Source organism: Mixophyes fleayi, chromosome 7 (genome assembly GCF_038048845.1).
Source record: "Mixophyes fleayi isolate aMixFle1 chromosome 7, aMixFle1.hap1, whole genome shotgun sequence".
NCBI lineage: Eukaryota > Metazoa > Chordata > Amphibia > Anura > Limnodynastidae > Mixophyes > Mixophyes fleayi.
This window is the reverse complement of record NC_134408.1, coordinates 16,248,453-16,271,731: the sequence shown is the minus strand read 5'-3', so window position 1 is coordinate 16,271,731 and position 23,279 is coordinate 16,248,453. Positions and strand designations below refer to the sequence as shown.

The window sequence follows — 23,279 nt, the reverse complement described above, 5'->3', positions numbered from 1 at the left end:
AGCGAGGGATGTGAGATTAGGACGTGTAGCAGCCGCAGACAGGAATAATCTCATCCACTAACAATTACTTAAACTCCAGTCCTGTCTGGCACTGCTCCTCTAAGCGTCAGATCGCAGTGGTGACCATCTACGGCAGTGACAGACTAATCTGTTGCTGCTGGAACAGATCACAGCGAGAACAGGAAGAAAAAGATTTTATTTTAGACATTGTGAACGAAGGGGGAAAAAGATCTAAGTCCAAAGACTACAGGACAATAATGTTTTCCGTTACTGTATAACCGTGATGCAGTGAAATGTAGTTAAAGAATAACTTCCCTTACAAGCATTGGGAAATGTCTTAAGTTAGGCTAGGTACACACTGGCCCGATGATTGCATGAAAAACCTCCAGTCCGCCGAAACCCGATCGTTTCATCGGATATCGTGTGAGTGTGTATAGTGACACGATCTAAAGTCGTCCCAAAGTGTCGGTCATAGTGTCATTTGGTTGGTCGTACTGTGTAATATTTTCTGACCATTCACCTAACGATCATGCAGTGTGTATGCCCTCATGCTCCCGATCTCCATAGAGTTTACAGAGCCGTGGTCTTTTCAGCTGATGCTAGCGATGAATGTCCCGGTGAATAAATGTAGAGAGTGATCTAGAAGGAATAATTCATTTGTTCGTTCTTAGACAGAATGTTTAATTTCAGAGTCACAGAAGCTAACGAAATTCGTTAGGACATGTGGATATCTATAACAAGGGGGTTTTAATCAGTGTGACAACAATAAATGAATGAATATTGTGCTGTCATTCTCTGAAGACTAGAGGACCAGATGAAGAGCACAGATCTGAAGGTAAATCGTGTCAGTGTGTATGGATGAGTCGTCAGACTGATCGGACCTTCAGTTGTAGGTACAATTGTTTGAGAAAATCCTTCAGTGTGTACCTAGCAGCCTAAGTACTATGAGACATTTTTGTTGACTGAAGCACCTACTCCAGTGCAATCATTTTAGAACTTTAGCCCCCTCCCCTACTACCAGTGGAGTCCAGACTCTCTCTATATCCGGAAGACACAAAACAATTAGGTAACTAGGTAATTGTAATCACCAGTAATACCTCTAGGTGACGCCAGTCCATTGCTGTTTTCAATACAGGTAGTATGGGGTGGACATGCCGACGGGAGCAAGGAGAGCTCTCTTGTACCAAGACAGACATCGATGGACACTTCAAGTGAGAGGCTCCACCCCAGGTAAGTAATCTACCAGATTAATGTCTAATTTATGGAACTCCACCTAAACCTATTCTGGGTGGAGTCACCCTTTAAGTTCAGCATCCATGTGTGTATATCAAACCCAACACACAGTTTAGATGAAATATATTTTATTTACAAAATGTTATAACAATTGCATCTAGAAGATTTCTTTCACACCATGATTATATAACTCTTAGCTTTTTCATATATTGTATCGCAATGGATTTTGCGTTCATACATTCATTCCGTAGAGACACAGGTAACACACACCCATTAGTGATTTCCTACCATAAGTGCAAACCATAGCGCACAATTAGCTTTGATTGGTCTAGTGCCAGGTAAAAAAAATGAGAGCAAATCTGATTTGTTACTGCACATTCTGGATACTAGGTTGTATGCTGGGAAAATCACAGCCCCTGTCTCCTCTATTGCAGCCAAAATAAAACCTTCCCAGTTTCCCAACATAAAAATAAATAAAATCACTAACAAAGATCATTCTTTTGAAATATTATATATATCATGTATTTTTGAGAAGAGTTGATTTTTTTTATGAGATTTATTTAATTTTTGGATCATTTATTGCTATATTAATGTCCTATGTGTTAACATTTTAGAAAGCCATGGCTTTTATTTGATAGGGGCACTCCTTTGGGAAATCCAGCAAACAAACCCAAATCATACGATTAGTGGCGAGATGATTTACGCGTACAGTGATTTGGAGGAAATATTTTATGGATGTGATAATTACACTTTATTAACAGTACTTTTTTTTTATATATATATTAAACCACTTTTATCTCAGTTATTATATAATCTGAGGAATTTATCCAATGACCTAAAGAGCAATAATAGGCTGTATCACATAGCGGCCAATCAGATATCAGCTTTCATTAGACTGGTGTGGCTGCTCCGATGAAAGCTAAAGTCTGGTTGGTTGCTATGGGTGACAACGTGTTCTAATTGCACAATTTTATTGCGGTGTATTTGACTGGGTTCTGAGCGACATGGAATACATGTTAGTAAGTATTCCTGCCCCTACTTCTTCTATAATCCGTCACCGCCTTTCAGCCGTAATTACACTTCATGAAATGTTATTTTGATGCTCATGTTTTTTTCTCTAAAAACTTCGTTATACAAATTATCTTTTAATAGACTGATTAAATCAGGATTTTTTTGTTACCCCCATTCCCGGAAGGGGCAGGGGGGCTGGTCCCACAGTGGGCTCCCTTGAGCGGGGTCACTGGGGTACCTGCATTATTTTTTTCCCTTTAAAATGTTCCTAATAGGCTGCAAAGCCCAGTCTCTCCCCCCCCCAGGCTAAAATTGGCCACCCAGCCCCTAAATTTGTGAGACCTGCTATTTTCTCAAGAAACGTTTGATATGTCGTCAATATACTGATCTGTTATCGATGCGTTAAATGTGTTGCATCCAACCAACAAAAGAACAAATCTGTAGGGATCAAAATTTAAAATAAGGAATCATTTTAACCGATCCACAGTGGGTCAAAAAGTGTAATATTTGAGATGTCTGTGCGGCCTACAGACGCCGGTGAGAGCCATGTTTACATGCAAAGCCAGGGGGAAGGGGAGCGTTATAGCAAGTGATTATCAGAAAAACTGCGGGAGAAGTGTTTTTCCTCTGAGAATTATAACTGCTTTAGTTCTACAAAAATATTCTTCATTTAATCAATAGGACTTCATTACAAAATCGTGAGACTCGAGGACCTTGAGTGGTTCATTGGTTCCAAAAGCTGTCCATCAAACCAGGGGTGGGCGGGTCTACGGCTCCATGGCGAAATTATCCACTCCGACTTTTGTTTTGTATTTTTTCTGCGGAAAGAAGGAATGTTCAGGAAGCGTTACATCAAATACGCATTAGAAGCATCTTCCTCATCTAATAATGACATTTAAGTGGTTAATAAATGATACATGATTATTATATGGATACATTTCTTGCTGGTGATGCAAAGCATGTACACTTTTCTAATAGGAAAAACATTGAACATAAAATTGGAGCAGACGGCATCTGTCAAAATCCAACGCAATGCTCCCGACCGCGAGAAAGAGCACGAGTGGGTACAGCGACATTGGAAACTAAGGGTTCTAACGTCAACCCTGTTTAGATACTCCGTGCTAGCTTTAAAATAAAAACTAATCTGACCCCGTTAAACTCGGAGGTTGTATGTTGTGTCTCAGGCATTTTTCCCAACTCATGGGGGTAAATGTATCAAGCTGAGAGTTTTCTGGCGGGTTTGAAAAGTGGAGATGTTGCCTACAGCAACCAATCAGATTCTAGCTGTCATTTTGTAGAATGTACTAAATAAATGATAGCTAGAATCTGATTGGTTTTTCAAACCCGCCAGAAAACTCTCAGCTTGATACATTTACTCCGTGGTGAAATATCTTTATTATTTTATGAGCTAATACCGTTATCTGTATTTGTCGATACAAGGCTCATTCTGTAATCTAGAGATTTCATAGGAGTCTCCTGTTATCTATCCACTTTCAGAGATTAGCGCTATCGAGAGGCCACTAAACATTTAATACAAATTAATATATTGTGAAATAAGGACCTCTTGTGACGTTCACAAATATTTAGCGTAAACGTTTCCATACCTTGATGGGAGTTAAAGTACCTAACATTGTGTCAGTATTTTGTTATATGTAGGATGCACTGGCCTCGTGGACAGGCTCTCCCTGCTAGACACCCTCAGGAAACACACAGGAAGTCTGATGTGCATAGGAAAAATGCTTCCCCCCCCCCCCCCCCCGATTACAGCCCAGGCACTCTGTTTTTTCTATATACACGTATATTACTTGTAGTTGGTTTATTGGAAATAACGGGTTGTAGGTTTAGTGGTCACATCCGTTGACGCTTTTCTTCTATCTTGGGGACTGTTTTATGAACGGGCATAAAACCCTAATACCCACAAAAACGGGGGCAATTGGGCTTTTCCTAGCTTCGCCCTATATAAGAAAAAATTAGCGTCTGTTTAACAAGTATTTTGGAGATACTTAGTATGTTAATATGAAAATCATTTCAAATTTGCTTTCTTCTTTGACGAAAGCAATTTTAATGTTTAGAGTTTTTAAAATAGTTTTTTACGTTGTTTAAATTTTTATTTTTTTTAAAAATAATTTATTAGCAGAACTCGAAGTTCAAATGTGGAGCCTCAGTTCCATTGTACGTCAATACAAGTGCATGCTAGTACGATATGACCGTGCCCTGCTCATTCCCAGCAAGGATGGTCTAATGACCGATATCTGCAGAGGAGGAGGTAGGGTATTACAGGCCGGGATAGACTCGGGTTACCTTATCCACAGAGGAATCACAGTCACAACAACAGCAGCAGAAACATCGGATCAGAACCAGCAGAACCAGCAGCAGTATCAGCCCTGGGTAGATAAATCAGAGAGAGAGAGAGAGACAGGGTTACATACAGATCATATCTGTCACCCAATCATCAAACAATCTGATCTGTGGAGGATGAATTGGACAGATGTAGTCTTTTCACAAAGACATTCATCACGCCTGGTCAGCATTGTAAGTTTAACAATAAGAAAAAGTGGCTCAGGGTCGGGAAGTAGGGGGTCCACAATTCGTACACTCAAAATCACTGTCTTTGGTGCTTGCTGTGTAATAAGACATCATAATTATACTGTTCAATATACTGTTTTCGTAAAAATAGGATTTAAAATATTCCGTAGCGCTTTACAATTGGGGACAAACATAGTAAACTAATAAACAAACTGGGTAAAACAGACAAAGAGGTGAGAAGGCCCTGCTCGCAAGCTTACGATCTATGGGACAATGGCAGTTTGATACATGAGGTTAAATCTACATTTTGCATTTCGGCCCAGCCAGACTGCCAAGGTAAAAGTCACTCATAAGCTAAATGATCCCGTCACACAACAATGTTGGTCAGGGCAGAGCCGGATTTAGACCTCATGGGGCTCTAGGCAAGATACTGGTTTGGGGCCCCTCCCTGAAAAAATCCATAGCACTATAGTTTTTTAGCATAACATATACCCCTATTCAGGGGCTGACTGGCAGACTTTAGCCCGGGGGGAAAGCATATAGCACTGGCCCATAAGTAGCGGTCCATTTTTAAAATGTGGTCTCACTGCCGGCCCTGGGAGGGCCCTCTGGGGACCACTGGGCCCTAGGCAATTGCCTAGGTTGCATAGTGGTAAATCCGGCCCTGGGTCAGGGGGTAGTTGTCTTGTGTGAAATTGTGTAATGGGTGGTAATAGAGTAATGCAGTGAGGTTAAGAGGGTGATTGAGGAATATTATAAGCTTGTCTGAAGAGGTGGATTTTCAGAGAACGTATACACCCCCATTCCCATTGATTGACCGTCAGTGCATTTGCTGTCGGTTGGCACCTCGGCTGCAAGACCCAAGCCAAAAAATAAGATTGGAGAGTTGTTTATCCCTATTTAGCCACAATAGTGATATCTGTAGGTTTGACTGTGATTTAATATTATAATTTAAGCATAAAATGAAGAACTGAGCAGCACATTTCAGTCATATACAGTACAGATGAAGGTGAACATTGCACACATATTAATATAATAATACACACATTCACTAGCAACACAAAAAACACCAGAAATCCACCAAAGCACAACAAAAATACTTTGGCGCATTCACAGAAGTGCACAAACGTGACGGTCACAGTCCTAACGCACTTGGTTTTATGTGGTGCCTAAAGAAGTGAAATTAGCTGTGTCTGCTTCTAGTCCTGCACCCACATGCAGAAATGAGACTTTTCTTGGTTTTGCAGATCATGGAGCAATACCCGGCTGCAGAACTTCTCCATATCCTTGTGTGTGGGGTACATCGGGCTTCAGCCTACACTACTGCATCCTTTATAGGGGAAAGTGCATTATTGACCAATGTAATAAAAACATTAAAGCAACATCTGGGCCAGTATACAGTCTGTCGCTCACACAGCCAGCATGGATCAGTGATGTCATCACTTCCTAGTGATTTGATTGGCTGTATTCTCATGAATACTGATCAAGTTCACAATATGGCCGCCGGCGGTGTGTAAGGGGGTGAACGTAACCCATATAGATAAAAAAGAGGAACAGTAAACGAGGTCTATTGCGAATCTGATTACAAAACCATGGTTACAATGCAGTATACACATGACTATTAAATCCACCCCTCTCCTTTTCTACTTTATATTATTATATGAAAAAGATAGGCGAACAGGTTTTTGCTTTTAAATTTAACATTATTTAATGAGTTAAGCTTTTTAGATTAAAGAAAAAGTGAGACGGCATTATATTATCACATACCGATGCGAAGCGTACTAAGGATCAAGGAAACACACGCACTAGAATCTGGCAGTAACGTCACCTTCTCGCCCCGTGTTGTCATCGCTTGTTTCAATGAACATACAGACGCCAGCATTCAGCGTCAAGGCTACATATTTGAAAGTAACAATGGAACAAAATTTGATATTCATTTAAGCAAAAAAAAAAAAGTTTGGTTGAAATATTGCTTTATACTTTATGTATATTAAGCCAATAAATGTTGCCTTAAAGTGCGCTCAGGTTTTCTGAAAACCGAACTCCCCCCAAACATCGCCAGTCCGTGAAACGAGCCGAGCCGGCTCGGTAATTTCGCGCGTCCTGAACTGAATCAAGGCAAAACGTCATCATTGCGTCGTCGGATTTCCATCAAAGGAGATCCATTGCCATTGCTCACACAGAAACAGGGGTAGCAGTGTTCTTCTCACTCTCCAGTCTCCAGTGCCATTGCTCAGTGCCATTGCTCACACAGAAACAGGGGTAGCAGTGTTCTTCTCACTCTCCAGTCTCCAGTGCCATTGCTCAGTGCCATTGCTCACACAGAAACAGGGGTAGCAGTGTTCTTCTCACTCTCCAGTCTCCATTGACATTGCTCAGTGCCATTGCTCACACAGAAACAGGAGGGGTAGCAGCAGGTGCGGGCTGGGAGAGGCGTGGCCGGGGGGCACACAGGCGACCGCATCACATGAAAAGGGATGCGGCCGCGTCCCCTGTCATGTGATGCGGCCGCCTGTGCGCTGATGTCATCAGATGCGGCCGCGGGGGAAAGCATAGTATTTTGCAGCCGGGGGGCGGCCGGCCGGCCTACCCCCCGACCCTAATAGCGGCCTGACCGAGCGGCCCGGTGGGGCGATGCCCCCCTGCCCCCCGGGCCAGCCCGCCCCTGGGTAGCAGTATTCTTGTCACTCTCCAGTGACATTGCTCAGTACCATTGCTCACACAGAAACAGGAGGAGTAGCAGTGTTCCTGTCACTCTCCAGTGACATTGCTCAGTACCATTGCTCACACAGAAACAGGGGTAGCAGTGTTCTTGTCACTTGTCAAAAATTGACTGGAAATTAATGTTATTGAGGTTAATAATAATGTATTAACAAAAAAGAGCCAAATTATTATTATTATTGTTATTACCATCATCATCATCATTTACTTATATAGCGCCAACATATTCCGTAGCGCTAGTGCCACTAATTCCGCAGCGCTGTACAGAGAACTCACTCACATCAGTCCCTGCCCCATTGGGGCTTACAGTCTAAATTTCCTAACACAGGCACATACACACAGACAGAGACGGACAGACACACACACACACACACACACACACACACACACACACACAGACGCACAGACTAGGGTCAATTTGTTAGCAGCCAATTAACCTACCAGTATATTTTTGGAGTGTGGGAGGAAACCGGACCACCCAAAGGAAACCCACGCAAACACAGGGAGAACATACAAACTCCACACAGATAAGGCCATGGTTGGGATTTGAACTCATGACCCCACTGCTGTAAGGCAGAAGTGCTAACCACTTGTGATTTGTGATTTTAGCATCTTTTAAGAAAAAATGCAGATCCAAAACCAAAATATGTGGGTCAGTGAACCCTAATTTTATGGCTTGAATCAATATTGATGTCAACAACAGCTATTAACACCACTAGCACCTAGTAAATGAATAGGCTACATTGCCATTAACATGGCTTATAAAATGGCTGCCTCTACTGCTTTGTGAAGTACCTCAGAGATGTCACTGGATCCTAGTAAATGGATAAGCGATAGTCCCAATAATATTGCATCATACTATACAAGTGCTGCCTTTACTGCCTCATGAAATGTCTCAGAGATGTCACTGGATCCTAGTAAATAGACCACATTCCCATTAATCATACCTGACCCGGAGAGGAGGGGCGCAGCAAATTGCGACAATTTGGCCCCGCCCCCTGCAACAAAATGCGGCAATCCCATCATTTCATCGCAGGGGGTGGTGCCAAAATTGCATAATTTTTGTGGCAAATCACTTCAAAGCCTGCTCTCTCTGGAGTCCGGGAGACCTACCTGGAGTTTGGAAGTCTCCTGTACATTCCGGGAGTGTGGGCAAGTATGCCATTAATATGGCTTCATACAATAAAATGGCTGCCTCTACCTCCACATGTCACTAGTTCCAGAGAACTGGTATCTGAATTTTCATTTGCAGAGTTTGTTTTTGGAGCAAAACACCAAAGCTGAGAAACTCTGCACGAATGATGCTGACGAGGTTGCACATTTTAATTTCTGCTCTCTCAGAAGGTCTCTGTGTTGAAATGTCAGAGCTGATTAATTAATAGACCACATACCATGCAGATGTGTATGACCCAACGATCAAGGCCATTTGGTGCTTTCTAAATTAAATACTGACGTTTGCAGTTATGTGAACGTGTCTGGGACAGATGGAGAACTCTGAACACACTTTTTCTGATATATGTAGATTTGAGCAGTGTTTTTTTTTTATAACACTTGTATAAGTTATACACACATCAAAAACGTGTTATTCCTTGGTCAAATTTGTAATTTAATTCTATGTGCTCGCTGTGTCTACTGGTCTTGTAAAATTATGAATAGTGTAAAAAAATATATATATATTTCCACCTCCTGTTATTCTCCACCCCTCCAAAAAACAAACAAACCGGATACTGATAGACATCCAGTGGCAGTCTTATATACGTACTATTATTTTACTATCTACTGCTCACCGTCTATATATAGATCATTTTGGTTTTCTATTGGCCTTATCCCACCATTGTGTTCTAGAATGTTGATGTGGCTGTAAGATTCTAGAACACGGCACAATCTCTCATGCGGCACAAACAGGATAGATTAAATTGGTGATGGCACAATGCATCAAGAGTGCATGAAAAATACGTTAAAATTGCATGACTTAAATGTTTCGTTACTGAGAGGAGACAAGTGGGTGCAAAATGGCACAAAACCTTTGCTGTTCCGCTAATTTGCAGGGAAGGCATAAAAAAAAAATTAAGCTCAAAAGGAAGCAAGGATATTTTGTTTCCCATTCCCCTAACTAACCTTCAGTTTCTTTAGATTTGTTGAGCAGAATAAGTTTCACTTGTCTTTACCAGACACGTGGCTAAAAGTCACAGAACCCAGACCTCAAGTTGGGGTGCTTTTATATAGGTCCCAGAAATCCGGGGTGTCTTCCTTTATCCAAAATAACTCAGTAGTGGGTGTATTATTGCTGACAATACACAAGACTTCTTATAGAACACTGAAGAGATGACATCAGAACTCACCAATTATAAGATATGACATCGGAACTCAGTTTATACACATATCATTTACAGGATTTTATACCTATGTTAACAACACTGTATTATATGTAGGTAAAACAAAAAATGCTTTGACATCTAGGATGTATTTTTGTGTCGTAACTTGACGTCTGCATTGTAGTGACATTATTACAATAAAACAACAGGGGGACTGTACACAACTCCGTATACTTTATAACCTTATCCAGTGTTGCTTTATTACTGTGTCTGTTTCCAACTATAAAGCACTGCGGAGTATGTGGGCGCTATATCATAAATGTTATTAACACAAACAATGAGTTCAGCATTGCGTGGCTTCTTTAACAGGATATTATCTAAACCCCATTGGCTCTAATAGCCATGAGTATTGCTGTTTTGTGGCACAGTGTGGGGGGGATATAAATCCAGGACTACGAGAAAGCTGCTCCTCTCATTAGGTCCAGATGATACCTGCAAAATAATACATAACTAAAAATATATCCAAAGCTTCTCACCAATGAATGCGAAGAAAATGGCGAAGGCTGCGATATCCCAGTCCGACTGGAACATCTGTTTGGTGGCCACACGGCCCAGTACGTCATTCCACTGGTCTTCCAGCTGTTGTCCAATATTAGCGGTTGACATTTTGGGGAAGGGGCGGTAGTGATCACCTCTATCCAGTCACTTGTATAGTGTCTATGATACAAAAAAAATAAGAAAATGTTACACTCACACCGAAGCAATGTATACAACAGGGGGTGTTCTCCAAAACAACTGATTTAAAAACGAAACAAAAAAATATTTTGATTTTCTGTCATTGTTAGTACACAGAAAAATAGTTTTAAGTGCATATAAGAAAGCTATGTGTCATGATCTGCCTACAGCGTATGCATTACATGCTGCCTTGCATGGCAGCTCCTGCCTTTTTGTCATTCTATTATTTGTATTTCTATTTTGTGTTCCAGCAGTACCTCTTTTCACCAGAGGTGCTGCTATCGTGCATTATTCTTGTGCTTAAGGAGTTAACCTGTATGTTCACTAATTATCTCATGCACCTGGGTGTGTCTCATTCCCCTTATATATACCTGATCCTCCCAGCAGTCATTGCTGGTTATTGTTGTCCTAATCCTGATGTCATTTCCTGTTGTCCTTACCTGATTGTTTCTGGACATTTCATGCTACTTGCTGCATCAGCTGGAACCTGGTATTTATCACTGCTCCTTATTACCTGTTATCACCTCTCTGCAAATAAACACAGTGTTTTTCACCGAATTCATGACTCCTAGCTGTACTTCTGTTTGAGAACCGTGACAGTATAACCAGCCCAAAAAACAGCTTTGGAGTCAGGTGAAAGTTTTGTTTTATTCTGGGACCTTTTTGCTGCAATCAAGTTTTCATTTGTCTTTTGCAACATGTCTGTTTTACCTATCATGGAATCACCCCTGCTACAAACCTTACAAATGGACATTATATTGTTGCGCTCCCAGCTGGCCGGATTTTCCGCTTTGCTTTTGGACCCACTCAGGAGACTATCAGAGACGGTTTTACTGAAATCTAATGCTGTTGATTTGACCCAGCCAACTCTGTCTGCTGCTGAATCCGTGCCGCCAACACCTTGCAATAATACCATGTCAAATTTGCATTTAACTAACAACTGCAGTTTAACTAATGCCCGGTTCACAAGTGGGCCACGCCCCCATCTGACCGAAGTGGAGCGACAGCGCAGAGTAACCAACAAACTGTGTCTCTACTGTGCCAGCAATGCACATTTCTTGCAGGACTGTCCTGTCCGTAGACCACGTCAGCTTACTGAACCATCTCCTGTTGTTTCCTCTCGGCACTCCAAATCTGTTTATGCTCCAGCATTCCTGTTCTCTGCGAAGAGACCCAATCTGCCAGCTCCAGCCGCCTGTCCTGAGGCACCCATTCCCTCTGTCTCCTGTGCCGAGGTGCCAGCCTCTGTCTCCTGTGCCGAGGTGCCAGCCTCTGTCTCCTGTGCCGAGGTGCCAGCCTCTGTCTCCTGTGCCGAGGTGCCAGCCTCTGTCTCCTGTGCCGAGGTGCCAGCCTCTGTCTCCTGTGCCGAGGTGCCAGCCTCTGTCTCCTGTGCCGAGGTGCCAGCCTCTGTCTCCTGTGCCGAGGTGCCAGCCTCTGTCTCCTGTGCCGAGGTGCCAGCCTCTGTCTCCTGTGCCGAGGTCACATCATCTGCCTCCAGCTCTGAGGTCACATCATCTGCCTCCAGCTTGGAGCCTGCTGCCACTGTGTCCGGTTCCGAGTCTCCTGCCACTGTGTCCGGTTCCGAGTCTCCTGCCACTGTGTCCGGTTCCGAGTCTCCTGCCACTGTGTCCGGTTCCGAGTCTCCTGCCACTGTGTCCGGTTCCGAGTCTCCTGCCACTGTGTCCGGTTCTGAGTCTCCTGCCACTGTGTCCGGTTCCGAGTCTCCTGCCACTGTGTCCGGTTCCGAGTCTCCTGCCACTGTGTCCGGTTCCGAGTCTCCTGCCACTGTGTCCAGTTTTGAGTCTTCAGCCGCTGTCTCTGTTCCTGAGCTCCAGTCTGCTCCAGAGGGGGCGCTGCCCTTCCAGTCTGCTCCAGAGGGGGCGCTGCCCTTCCAGTCTGCTCCAGAGGGGGCGCTGCCCTTCCAGTCTGCTCCAGAGGGGGCGCTGCCCTTCCAGTCTGCTCCAGAGGGGGCGCTGCCCTTCCAGTCTGCTCCAGAGGGGGCGCTGCCCTTACCGTCTGCTCCAGAGGGGGCGCTGCCCTTACAGTCTGCTCCAGAGGGGGCGCTGCCCTTCCAGTCTGCTCCAGAGGGGGCGCTGCCCTTCCAGTCTGCTCCAGAGGGGGCGCTGCCCTTCCAGTCTGCTCCAGAGGGGGCGCTGCCCTTCCAGTCTGCTCCAGAGGGGGCGCTGCCCTTCCAGTCTGCTCCAGAGGGGGCGCTGCCCTTCCCGTCTGCTCCAGAGGGGGCGCTGCCCTTACCGACTGTTCCAGAGGGGGCGCTGCTCTTACAGTCTGCTCCAGAGGGGGTTCTGTCCCTCCAGCCCGAGTTGCCAGTCCATGCGGTCCAGCCCGAGTTGCCAGTCCATGCGGTCCAGCCCGAGTTGCCAGTCCATGCGGTCCAGCCCGAGTTGCCAGTCCATGCGGTCCAGCCCGAGTTGCCAGTCCATGCGGTCCAGCCCGAGTTGCCAGTCCATGCGGTCCAGCCCGAGTTGCCAGTCCATGCGGTCCAGCCCGAGTTGCCAGTCCATGCGGTCCAGCCCGAGTTACCACTTGGTGCTGTCTGCCCTCAGGCTTCTCAAAGTGCTGTCTGCCCTCAGGCTTCTCAAAGTGCTGTCTGCCCTCAGGCTTCTCAAAGTGCTGTCTGCCCTCAGGCTTCTCAAAGTGCTGTCTGCCCTCAGGCTTCTCAAAGTGCTGGCAAGCCTGCCGCCCAGTCCGGGCCAGCTCCCAAGCCTGCCGCCCAGTCCGGGCCTGCTCCCAAGCCTGCCGCCCAGTCCGGGCCTGCTCCCAAGTCTGCCGCCCAGTCCGGGTCTCCTGTCAAGCCTGCTGCCAAGTCCGAACCATCCGTTGCCAAGGGTGCCAAGTGTGAGCTGTCATCTACCTTTGAGGGGCACCTTTCTCAATTTAGTGCTCTACTGAGGTTTTGTGCTTCTTATTTCCCCTCAGTACCTAGCCTTGCCAGTGACCCAAAGAGGCAAGTTTTGTTTTTGTTAACACATTTTAGAGGAGAGGCTATGGAATGGGCAAACCCTTTTGTTGAGTCTGATCACCCCATTCTTTCTGACTTACAACTATTTGTCGAGGCAGTGATCAACAAGTTTTCACCAACACCTCCCGCTATGCCTTGTTACGGGGCCTCTGTATTGTCAGCAGGTCCACCCATCTCACCTGGCCTAGAGATTTCTTTGTGCTCCACCCAATTGGTTCAAACTGCTGTTCCAGGGAATTCTCGCAAAAAGAAAAAGCGAAAGAAGAGAGCAAGGTCTACAGAGCTTGAACTGGCAGCTGGCATAGTCTCCTTTGCTCATCCACCCATGGACGAGGACTTTTCTGCTGGCCCCCCAATTCTGGACTATGATTCCGATGATTTCAGACATTTTTGGTAATTGGGCGTCTGGAATCCGCCCTTAAGGGAGGGGGTACTGTCATGATCTGCCTACAGCGTATGCATTACATGCTGCCTTGCATGGCAGCTCCTGCCTTTTTGTCATTCTATTATTTGTATTTCTATTTTGTGTTCCAGCAGTACCTCTTTTCACCAGAGGTGCTGCTATCGTGCATTATTCTTGTGCTTAAGGAGTTAACCTGTATGTTCACTAATTATCTCATGCACCTGGGTGTGTCTCATTCCCCTTATATATACCTGATCCTCCCAGCAGTCATTGCTGGTTATTGTTGTCCTAATCCTGATGTCATTTCCTGTTGTCCTTACCTGATTGTTTCTGGACATTTCATGCTACTTGCTGCATCAGCTGGAACCTGGTATTTATCACTGCTCCTTATTACCTGTTATCACCTCTCTGCAAATAAACACAGTGTTTTTCACCGAATTCATGACTCCTAGCTGTACTTCTGTTTGAGAACCGTGACACTATGGAATCAGAATTCCCTCACTCCTTTGTTTTTGTTTTAACTAAACCTTATACAGATTTCCCTTTTACCCCTCAGATTAGTTTGGAATGCCTAAACTGGCCAAACTCTAGTGAGTCCCGAACCACGCCATATCGGTGCTCTCACTTTTACCATTCTTGGAGACACGCAACCCTGACTTATAGGGTGTGCGCAGCACATTCAATAGGGATTGGAATTATTTCATTTTTTTAAAAGGCGAACATTTATCGAATAAAAGGACATTATTTGAATTCAAACAATGTCAAGTTTGTTTCGACGACTAAACTTTATTTAAACACTACAAACTTAAAAAATGCGACACAGCGTTCCAATTTTAAGATCAATTTAGTGTCAGGTCTTTCATAATCCCAAAGCAAGCTTCCAACCCATCCAGAGACACTTTGAATCTGTTGGTAATAATTCTCATTTTATCTCTGCCCAAATCTACGTTCAGCAGTTGCAGTTCCCATTGGTCAATTCACTGGTTAATGCCAGAAATCATTGAGTTTAGAAATGGATATAATCAAGTTATTCTCTGCTGCTTTTCCTGCTTCAAGGCCGATGCTGCGACTCAAAACGCGTCATCAATGCGCTTTTCTCATCTTCGTTAGGCATGTGGAAATAACATTCTCTGTACACATATTCACACTGTCCTTGAAAATAGATTGAAAATGTTCTGGGCCACATCTCTCATCGCAGCCAAACAACTCAGCATTCGTTTCATCCCTGTTATAACAATAGAGTAAGATCTGGAGCTTGATGAACCCTACTCGTTTCACCACCATCTGGAGAGTAGGATGATTAATGTGAAGGGCAGAGATGACCTTGGAAGAATATAGTTCATGGATAAGGGCATTGGCTTCTATTATAGTGTCAGCAACGGAGAATTGTCTTGATCGTCTCCGGTAAAGCTTTGTAGACTGATAGAGTAGTTTTGTTATACAGCAGTAAGAGCCTCAGCGCTGCAAGGTCATTGTGTGTTTGTCAGTGAATTCGAAGACTTCTCCATTACTGCACGTTGCACCGAACAAAACTCAAATATACTTCTGTTTTGCTTACATCTACTAGGGCGAGGTACAAACACTGCAATTTCTATGCATTTCATTTGAATATCCACAGTACATCCAGACATAGCAGAGGTATAAAAACAAATACAGATATTGCTGATCACAATTTAATTTTAAGAATGTCAAAGACTTCATTTAACTAGACTGACTGAGCTTCAACTTTTAGTCTCTGACAAAATGTTCAACGGGACTATGGAGGTCTGTTTATCGGAGAGCGTCTTCTCTTAGTAATATATTGCCTGGCTATATACTCCGCTGAACCAGCGATCGTGACTCGGAGCTGTAAGGGGCAAATTACCGCCTCACTGAGCAAGTCTTTGTGCATGCGTGAGACGGTATTGAAATAACAGCTGTCCGTTCTTGGGAAATGCCTCTGCTAACTAGATCCAACCATAGAAAAGTTTGCGCCAATCGAGACACCCACAGCACTGCCACAAAGGGATTGGGCACTGCGCATGGGCTGTTTTGCGGTTTGTAAATGTGTTTTTTCTGTGTTTGGAGTAGAGATGCTCAGGCTCGGTTCCTCGAGAACCGAACACACCCGAACTTAGGGGATCCGAGTACCTAGTCTAGGCGGCTCGGTAGCCGACTCGGTACTGTTGTGTGCCCTTGGAATTGAAAACTAGGCAAAGCGTTATCGTGATGTCATCAGATTTCGGATCTTGCGAGTTTTGAATTCCTTTTTAAGATCCAACATAGCGAGGGGTGGGAGGGAGGGGGAACCCCCACTTTTCTTTTCTGCCAATGCTGTGTGCCAATGTGTCCTAGATGTGCTAGGAACTGACGTGTGTCATTGCTCTGTCGCTTACCATCCAGCCAGGTGGCTGCAGTATTTGTCCGAAAGTGTATGAAAATAATATTGTGACCTGTGAGGTGGTCAAAATTGACTGCAAATGACTTGAAATTAGTGTTTTTGAGGTTAATAATAATGTAGGAACAAAAAAAGAGCAAAATGATTTGATTTTAGCATATTTTAGGATTTTTTTCTAAAAAATCCAAAACCAAAACCAAAACACATGAGGGCGGTTTTGCCAAAACCAAAACATGAAGCTAATCCAGATCCAAAACCAAAACCAGTTTACAGGGGTCAGTGAGCATCTCTAGTTTGGAGTGAGATTCTGGGGCAACAATCCACACCTTACACTGGATACATATTACATGTCCTTCTTAGTGTTGTGTTAGACTTCACGGATCGCCATCTACTCAAGCATATAATTAACCCGCTTCCCATCATTTCCTGTGACTGAAATACGAAAATAATTTAGAGACATAACTGGTAATGAATGAGGTTTTGTATAGTCGTGACTTCTCTTATATCTCACCATGGAGACCTAACATAGCAATAGGCAGATAAGAATCATATGAGAATTTATTACAAGCTGTAAAATATGCTAATCTGCTTCACAGCTGCTAATCTGCTTTACAACTACTGTAGAATGATTACCGCCGGCAATAGCAGTGCCTGGGCCAATGGCAACTCTTTGCCGTATTTGGCAAAGCGTGGATAAGCCCATTTGCTGGCAAAACTCCCATTTTCGCTGGCAATAGGGCTTTTCACCCTTTAATAAATCGAACCCCAATAGTGGTTTAGTCCACAAGATGGCTACCTCCGCTGCGTATTGTATTCTGTATAGTTACAGTTTAGGTTGGCCACACCTAACAACATTTAGAATCGCAATATCTGGATAAAATAAACACAGTGCGCCGTTCCAACCCAAACTGAGCAAATTTATGTAAAACTCCACCCACTTTTGGTTAAGCCATGCCCCTTTTGCAGCCCGCCAATCAGCAAGGCAGTTGAGAGGTATGTTGGCTGTTAGGCTGTACCATAAGTCTATCAGTCCTCAATACAATAATCTTACGTTGCAGATAGGGGCTGGTACAGAGACTGGGCAATACGTATGTTTATGTGAATGGCTCATACACCCACACGTAGAGTTTTTACTGCTTAAATAGATCAGGATGGTTCAGTTATGGCCATCTAAGACTATTTTTCCACTATCCCTGACAGCCTTCATTCAGATGAGCAAACTATTCTGCAAAACATTTGCCTCATTCAATATTTAAACTTAGTCTTCCCCGTCCTACCGAAATAATAACACCACAGGGCACAATGACTGGACCCAAGTCCCCCCAGCTCCATTCATAGACTAGAAATTACATGGAGACTGCGCACATACAGGGCGCATTGACATCTGATGGAACATACATCGGGCTGTCTTTATACAAATAGAGAAATGAAATATAATAGGACTTGGAACGCTTCCTGGTGTAATGTGTAATCTGCTTATTATGTGCTAGTTACCCATTGAAGGTAATCTCCAGGGCACCAGTAAGTATACAGTGTCCACATACCTCACACTCTGCCCTGCCCAGAGCACGGAACCTCTGCTGACAACATATTGTCTCCAGAGACACTCTGCTGCCGAGCCGGTGCCCACGGGGGAGAACTACAACCCCCATCATGTCATGTTTACTCAACTTCATTGTAGCATACTTTTATTATCCCTATAATTTACTGTATGGTTTATATTATATATTATTAAATTAGCGACAGTTTGCAGCTATGCACAAGGTGCCTCATGCCTCAGTGATGTCATTGGTTCCTAGTGTATAGATAGGATGCCTCATGCCTCAGTGAAGCCACTGGTTCCTAGTGAGTAGATAGGATGCCTCGTGCCTCCGTGATGTCATCGATTCCTAGTGTATAGATAGGATGCCTTATGCCTCAGTGATGTCACTGGTTCCTAGTGTATAGATAGGATGCATCATGCCTCAGTGAAGCCACTGGTTCCTAGTGAAAAGATAGGATGCCTCATGCCTCAGTGATGTCACTGGGTCCTAGTGAATAGATAGGAGCCTCGAGCCTCAGTGATGTCACTGGTTCCTAGTGAATAGATAGGATGTATCATGCCTCAGTCATGTCACTGGGTCCTAGTAAATAGATAGGATGCCTCATGCCTCAGTGATGTCACTGGGTCCTAGTGAATAGATAGGATGCCTTGTGCCTCAGTGATGTCCAGGGCCATCTTTTCCATTGGGCACGATGGGCAGCTGCCCGGTGGCCCCAGGGCAAGGGGGCCCCATAGGCACAGCTCTTAATGAGAATAAATAATCCTGCAAAAGAAAAAAACCTGCAAAAAAAACCTACACGGGTCACTGAGCAAGTACATCTATCTATCTCTATCTCTATATATCTATATCTGTATCTGTATACATCTATATATCTATATCTAGGGGCCCCGGTGCACTGCTTTGCCCGGGGGTCCATAATGTTGTTAAGATGGCCCTGGTGATGTCACTGGGTCCTAGTGAATAGATAGGATGCCTCGTGCCTCAGTCATGTCACTGGGTCCTAGTAAATAGATAGGATGCCTCATGCCTCAGTGATGTCACTGGGTCCTAGTGAATAGATAGGATGCCTTGTGCCTCAGTGATGTCACTGGTTCCCAATGAATAGATAGGAGCCTCGTGCCTCAGTGATGTCACTGGTTTCTAGTGAATAGATAGGAGCCTCGTGCCTCAGTGATGTCACTGGTTTCTAGTGAATAGATAGGAGCCTCATGCCTCAGTGATGTCACTGGTTCCTGGTAGAAGTGGGGTGTATACGAGTTATGTCATACCGACACTTCCCCTACCACCTTCATTGTCACACTATCACATTCCATTCAGTTACATATATATATATATATATATATATATATATATATACACACACAGAGTGGTGAAGGTGGGGTGTATACGGGGGTACGTCATACCGCCACTTCTAAATGTCTACTCCGACCACTGCCCCAGAGAATAAGAACAGATGGTGATAAGTGCATGAAATATACAGAATAAGAGGGACTGTTCACATTTCCAGGGAGTAAGCGGTAAAGTTGGGGACTGCTGACATAGAACAGGGACTATTACTGGCTGCCTCCGCTGTATGTAGCTGATGTATCTACTCATATAAACCACGGCTGAGTACACAGTACTCCTCCCAGCACTCAGACTCCCAGTAACCTACAGGGTGGATGTGATGATACAGAGTGTAAGACACCAGGTAGTCACATACTTACTATAATAATAATAATAATAAATAATAAGGATCCCGGTACCTACCTGTTGTACAGCTCTCCGCAGCCTGAGCTTCCTGCTTCCTGCAGTACTGCTGGGTGTGTTCTCTGTGTCACTGGCTGTCCAGGTGAGGGAACGAGTCTGACTACCTGCAGAGGAGGGACGGGCACTGTACAATGAGGAAGTTCCAGACACTGCTGGGATTTACATATACAAAGAGCTTTACTCTGCTGTTTGTGTGTGATCAGCAGTTTAACCCCTCGTGTGCCACCAGTGTAAGATGTGCCCTGGGTATGGAGTGCACCCTCTGTACGTGAAGCTCTCATGCAGGCGTAGGGGCATATCTACTAATACCTCTAAAAATGGGAAAGTGGAGGCATTGTCCATAGCAACCAATCAGATTCTAGTCATCGTGTTCTAGTACAGCGATGGGCACAAAACGGCCCTAGGGCCACATTTATCCGATTTGTATGTTATCGCCTGTACCACTTGTATCTAACACCTGCTGACATGTTATTACAGATAAGTGTCTCTTTCTTTGATTAAATGTATTATTTTCTTTTATTATTGAGAGTGAGGGTAATTTGCTGCAGGGCCATCTCTTCCATTGGGCACGATGGGCCGGTGCCCGGGGGCCCTGCAGGCAGGGGGGGCCCATCCGAATCCTAAAATACTTACCTTGCGGTCACATCAGTGGTGATCCGGCTCCCTCCCTGGTCCCCTCTTCCGTGCTGTGCTCGCAGTGAATGCTGGGCGTGATGTCACATTCACTGCAACCACAGCACAGAAGAGGGCAGAAGAGACTCAGCGGCGCGGAAAAAAGAAGAGGATCGGACTTAAGGTAAGTTAAGGGGGCCCCTATATATATATATATATATAATGTAAAAAAAAAAGGGATTATATATATAATCACGTTTTTTTTTACATACATATATATTTTTTTCACACACACACACTATTTATATATATGTATATTTATTTATTTTTTAGGGGCCCGGTACACTGCATTGCCCGGGGGCCCATAAAGTAGTTAAGGTGGCCCTGATTTGCGGCCCTACTGAAGGTCAGAGGGCCGCACCGTGTGGCCCCTGTAGTGTATCAGGTTGCCCATGCATCCCAATGGTCCCGACTTTGGAGGGACATCCCGATTCACGGACCGTAAAAGGGGCGGGACTTTACCAGGAAAGGGGGTGGAGTTTTATACAAAGTTATCCATTTATAGTCAGAGTTTGGTCTGGACAGGGGTGGGGCTTATTACACTTTTGGGATTCTAAATGTTGGGGCAGCATGAGGTTCCCTGTCACTGATCTAGCACATTCTAGAAAGTTTTAGCAATTGTACTCTTTAGTCATCTAACAGGCAACAATTAAAATACGTTATAAAAAGCCATATGATGTGTTGTGAGACCGATCCCCACATCGACCGCTGCCATTGTTTCTGTATCTACACCGCCAATATCTCTGGGTCACATGTCCCCACCTATACCGGTGAAAGCAGTCATAAGGATCTACTATATATACAGCCCGTGGACATATAAAATGGAAAGACCTATATAAAGTCACTTAATAGAGTGTTGGACAGTGTTCTGTACGGCCACAGCATTGAGTCTAGTTCAGGGGCAAATGCAGGATTTGTAGAGAGGGGTCTCCATGCCACACCGCCAGTGGGCGTGGCCAGCATCCTTCGGGGAGTGGCTATAATATTAGACAGTGCTTGGCTGCTCTCCAACTCTTCCTATCCCCATAATATACAATGGTACCTGCACTACTGTTAGAGGCACACAGCTCTCCCTCTTAGATCAGAGCCGTGTGAAGCAAAACATACAGTACCCCAGGCTGGGAGGGGGATTTCCAGGCACTAGCAACCCCCCCTCGGTTTGCCTATGTAGTTATGTCTGGAATAGCGCAGGAGAGATGCGGCATCCAGCTTTCACTTGGTTGATGGCGTTAGAAAACGCTGACTGCGGCATCATTCCAGAATATCCCATAAATGGTCATTTTGGCTAGATCTGGTGACTGAGAAAGCCATGACCTTTGGATAAGGTCAGTGTTATTCTCATCGACCATTGGGTCATACACGTGCACTCGTCTGCTTGCGAGGAACATATAACCACGTCACCTTCCTCCACCGTCTGTGCACTGTGCCCCACAGAACTGCTGCTTGCTAGGTGTGATGAGTGGTCTGTCTGCTGCGACCGGCCTCTGAAGTCCTCCTCCGCGTTCTTGATGGATCTTTTTTATGAAACTGGCTGTTGTGGGTCAGGTTGAAACTCAAGAATTAATCGATCAGCCGTTGATCGCCAGGTTTGATGTGATAATGTTCTACTTTCAGAATTTCATACTGACATCAATTTAGACACTGTCACTTGTGAATTATTACCAAGCTTACCTGTATTGGTCCCTAAAGGTCCTGACAAACACAGAAGTTGCTCATAGATCGCTGCCATATCTTTGTGAATGTAAGTTCCAAATCTAAAGAACACTGAAGGTTAGTGTGTACTCTCTGATATCTACCTTCTGATGTGCTTGGGTCAAACACCTGGCTGTAGCTCAGTCTCTGCCATCCCAGGCTGTATGGGTCAGTGGGGGGCTAGGAGGTCCCCGTACATGCAGGTGTGATTAAGATGAAACAAGTATAGTGTAGATAGACTGGGTATCCCATGGTAGGGGTACACTGGATCACTCTTCTAGCACTCACATATGTCTCATATAGTGTGCATCCATGCTCTCAATTAGCGATTCACTCACAGATCAAGGCCATAAGTATGTACAGTCTCTAGATCTCACAGGTAGTTCTCTCAGGGGCACATTTATCAATGTTCTCAAAAAGTGAAAAATAGTTTTCAATCCTTATCGCATTGATAAGGATTGAACTATTTCTCAAATTTATGAAGAACCCGACACAGAAACAGCAGTTCCGATAAACTGTAAGAAAAAAATCACACTTACCCCTCCTCTTCGGAATGCGTGGTCTCCGGATCTCCTCCTGGTCCTCTTCGTTCCTCTTCATACTGCAATTGTTCATGTGCAGTTCGAAGACCTGCACATGCGCACAAACATCTCTGCTCTCTCTCTGCAACTATAGTTGCTCCCAAAAACGAGACAGAATGCAAAGCAGCAGATGTCCACGATATCTGCTGCGATGTACCATTCATAAATATGCGGGACAAGTGGCGTTTAAGTTACGGTAAGTGTGTGAAAGTTTAATAGCACTACTTGTTAAATATGCCCATTAGCGAGCAGCCGCGCTCTCGCCATCCAATAATCGCTTATTCGTTTAGCTGAACTGTACTTTGCATCTGTTCTCCCATACTACTCAACTTTCTATCTACAATACCGGAACCTGTCTCTCTGTCTGGGCACTTCTCACACCTCTCTAGACCCTACGTCTCTCATTCCTCTCTCTCTCCAGCAGAACTCTCTCGTCTCCCACTTCAGACGTAACACACTATTAGGCCACAAGGGGGCATTACACTAACAAAGAATTTGGCTCCATTTTTTAGTTTCCCTTCTTTGCCTGCTTACAGCAGCTTATACAAAGGACAGCCAGAACCAACAAGGAATTCATCAGGACGGCCTCTGGTAAGGACTGATGTGAGTGTGTGTAAAATACCCAGTTATAATTCTTGCATGTAAGAAGGGTAACTCTTACAAAGCTTTATAATAGTATACTCATACTTTTGGTTTAGTTCAAAATGAGGCTCAAAACTTTTCTTTCAACCACTGACAGA

The 23,279-nt window shown here is 44.4% G+C and overlaps 1 protein-coding gene across 1 annotated transcript; it reads right to left on the bottom strand.

Annotated features, from left to right (window-relative positions):
- Nucleotides 1–1,344: 1,344 nt before the first annotated feature.
- On the bottom strand, nucleotides 1,345–19,782 carry SMIM22 (small integral membrane protein 22). The gene is made up of 4 exons (XM_075179142.1): nucleotides 19,595–19,782; nucleotides 10,343–10,523; nucleotides 4,546–4,628; nucleotides 1,345–3,062 (listed from the first exon to the last, which is right to left on the bottom strand). Exons 2-4 carry the CDS (start codon nucleotides 10,470–10,472, stop codon nucleotides 3,012–3,014), a joined length of 264 nt encoding a protein of 87 aa, XP_075035243.1. The 5' UTR covers nucleotides 10,473–10,523; nucleotides 19,595–19,782; the 3' UTR covers nucleotides 1,345–3,011.
- Nucleotides 19,783–23,279: the final 3,497 nt, after the last annotated feature.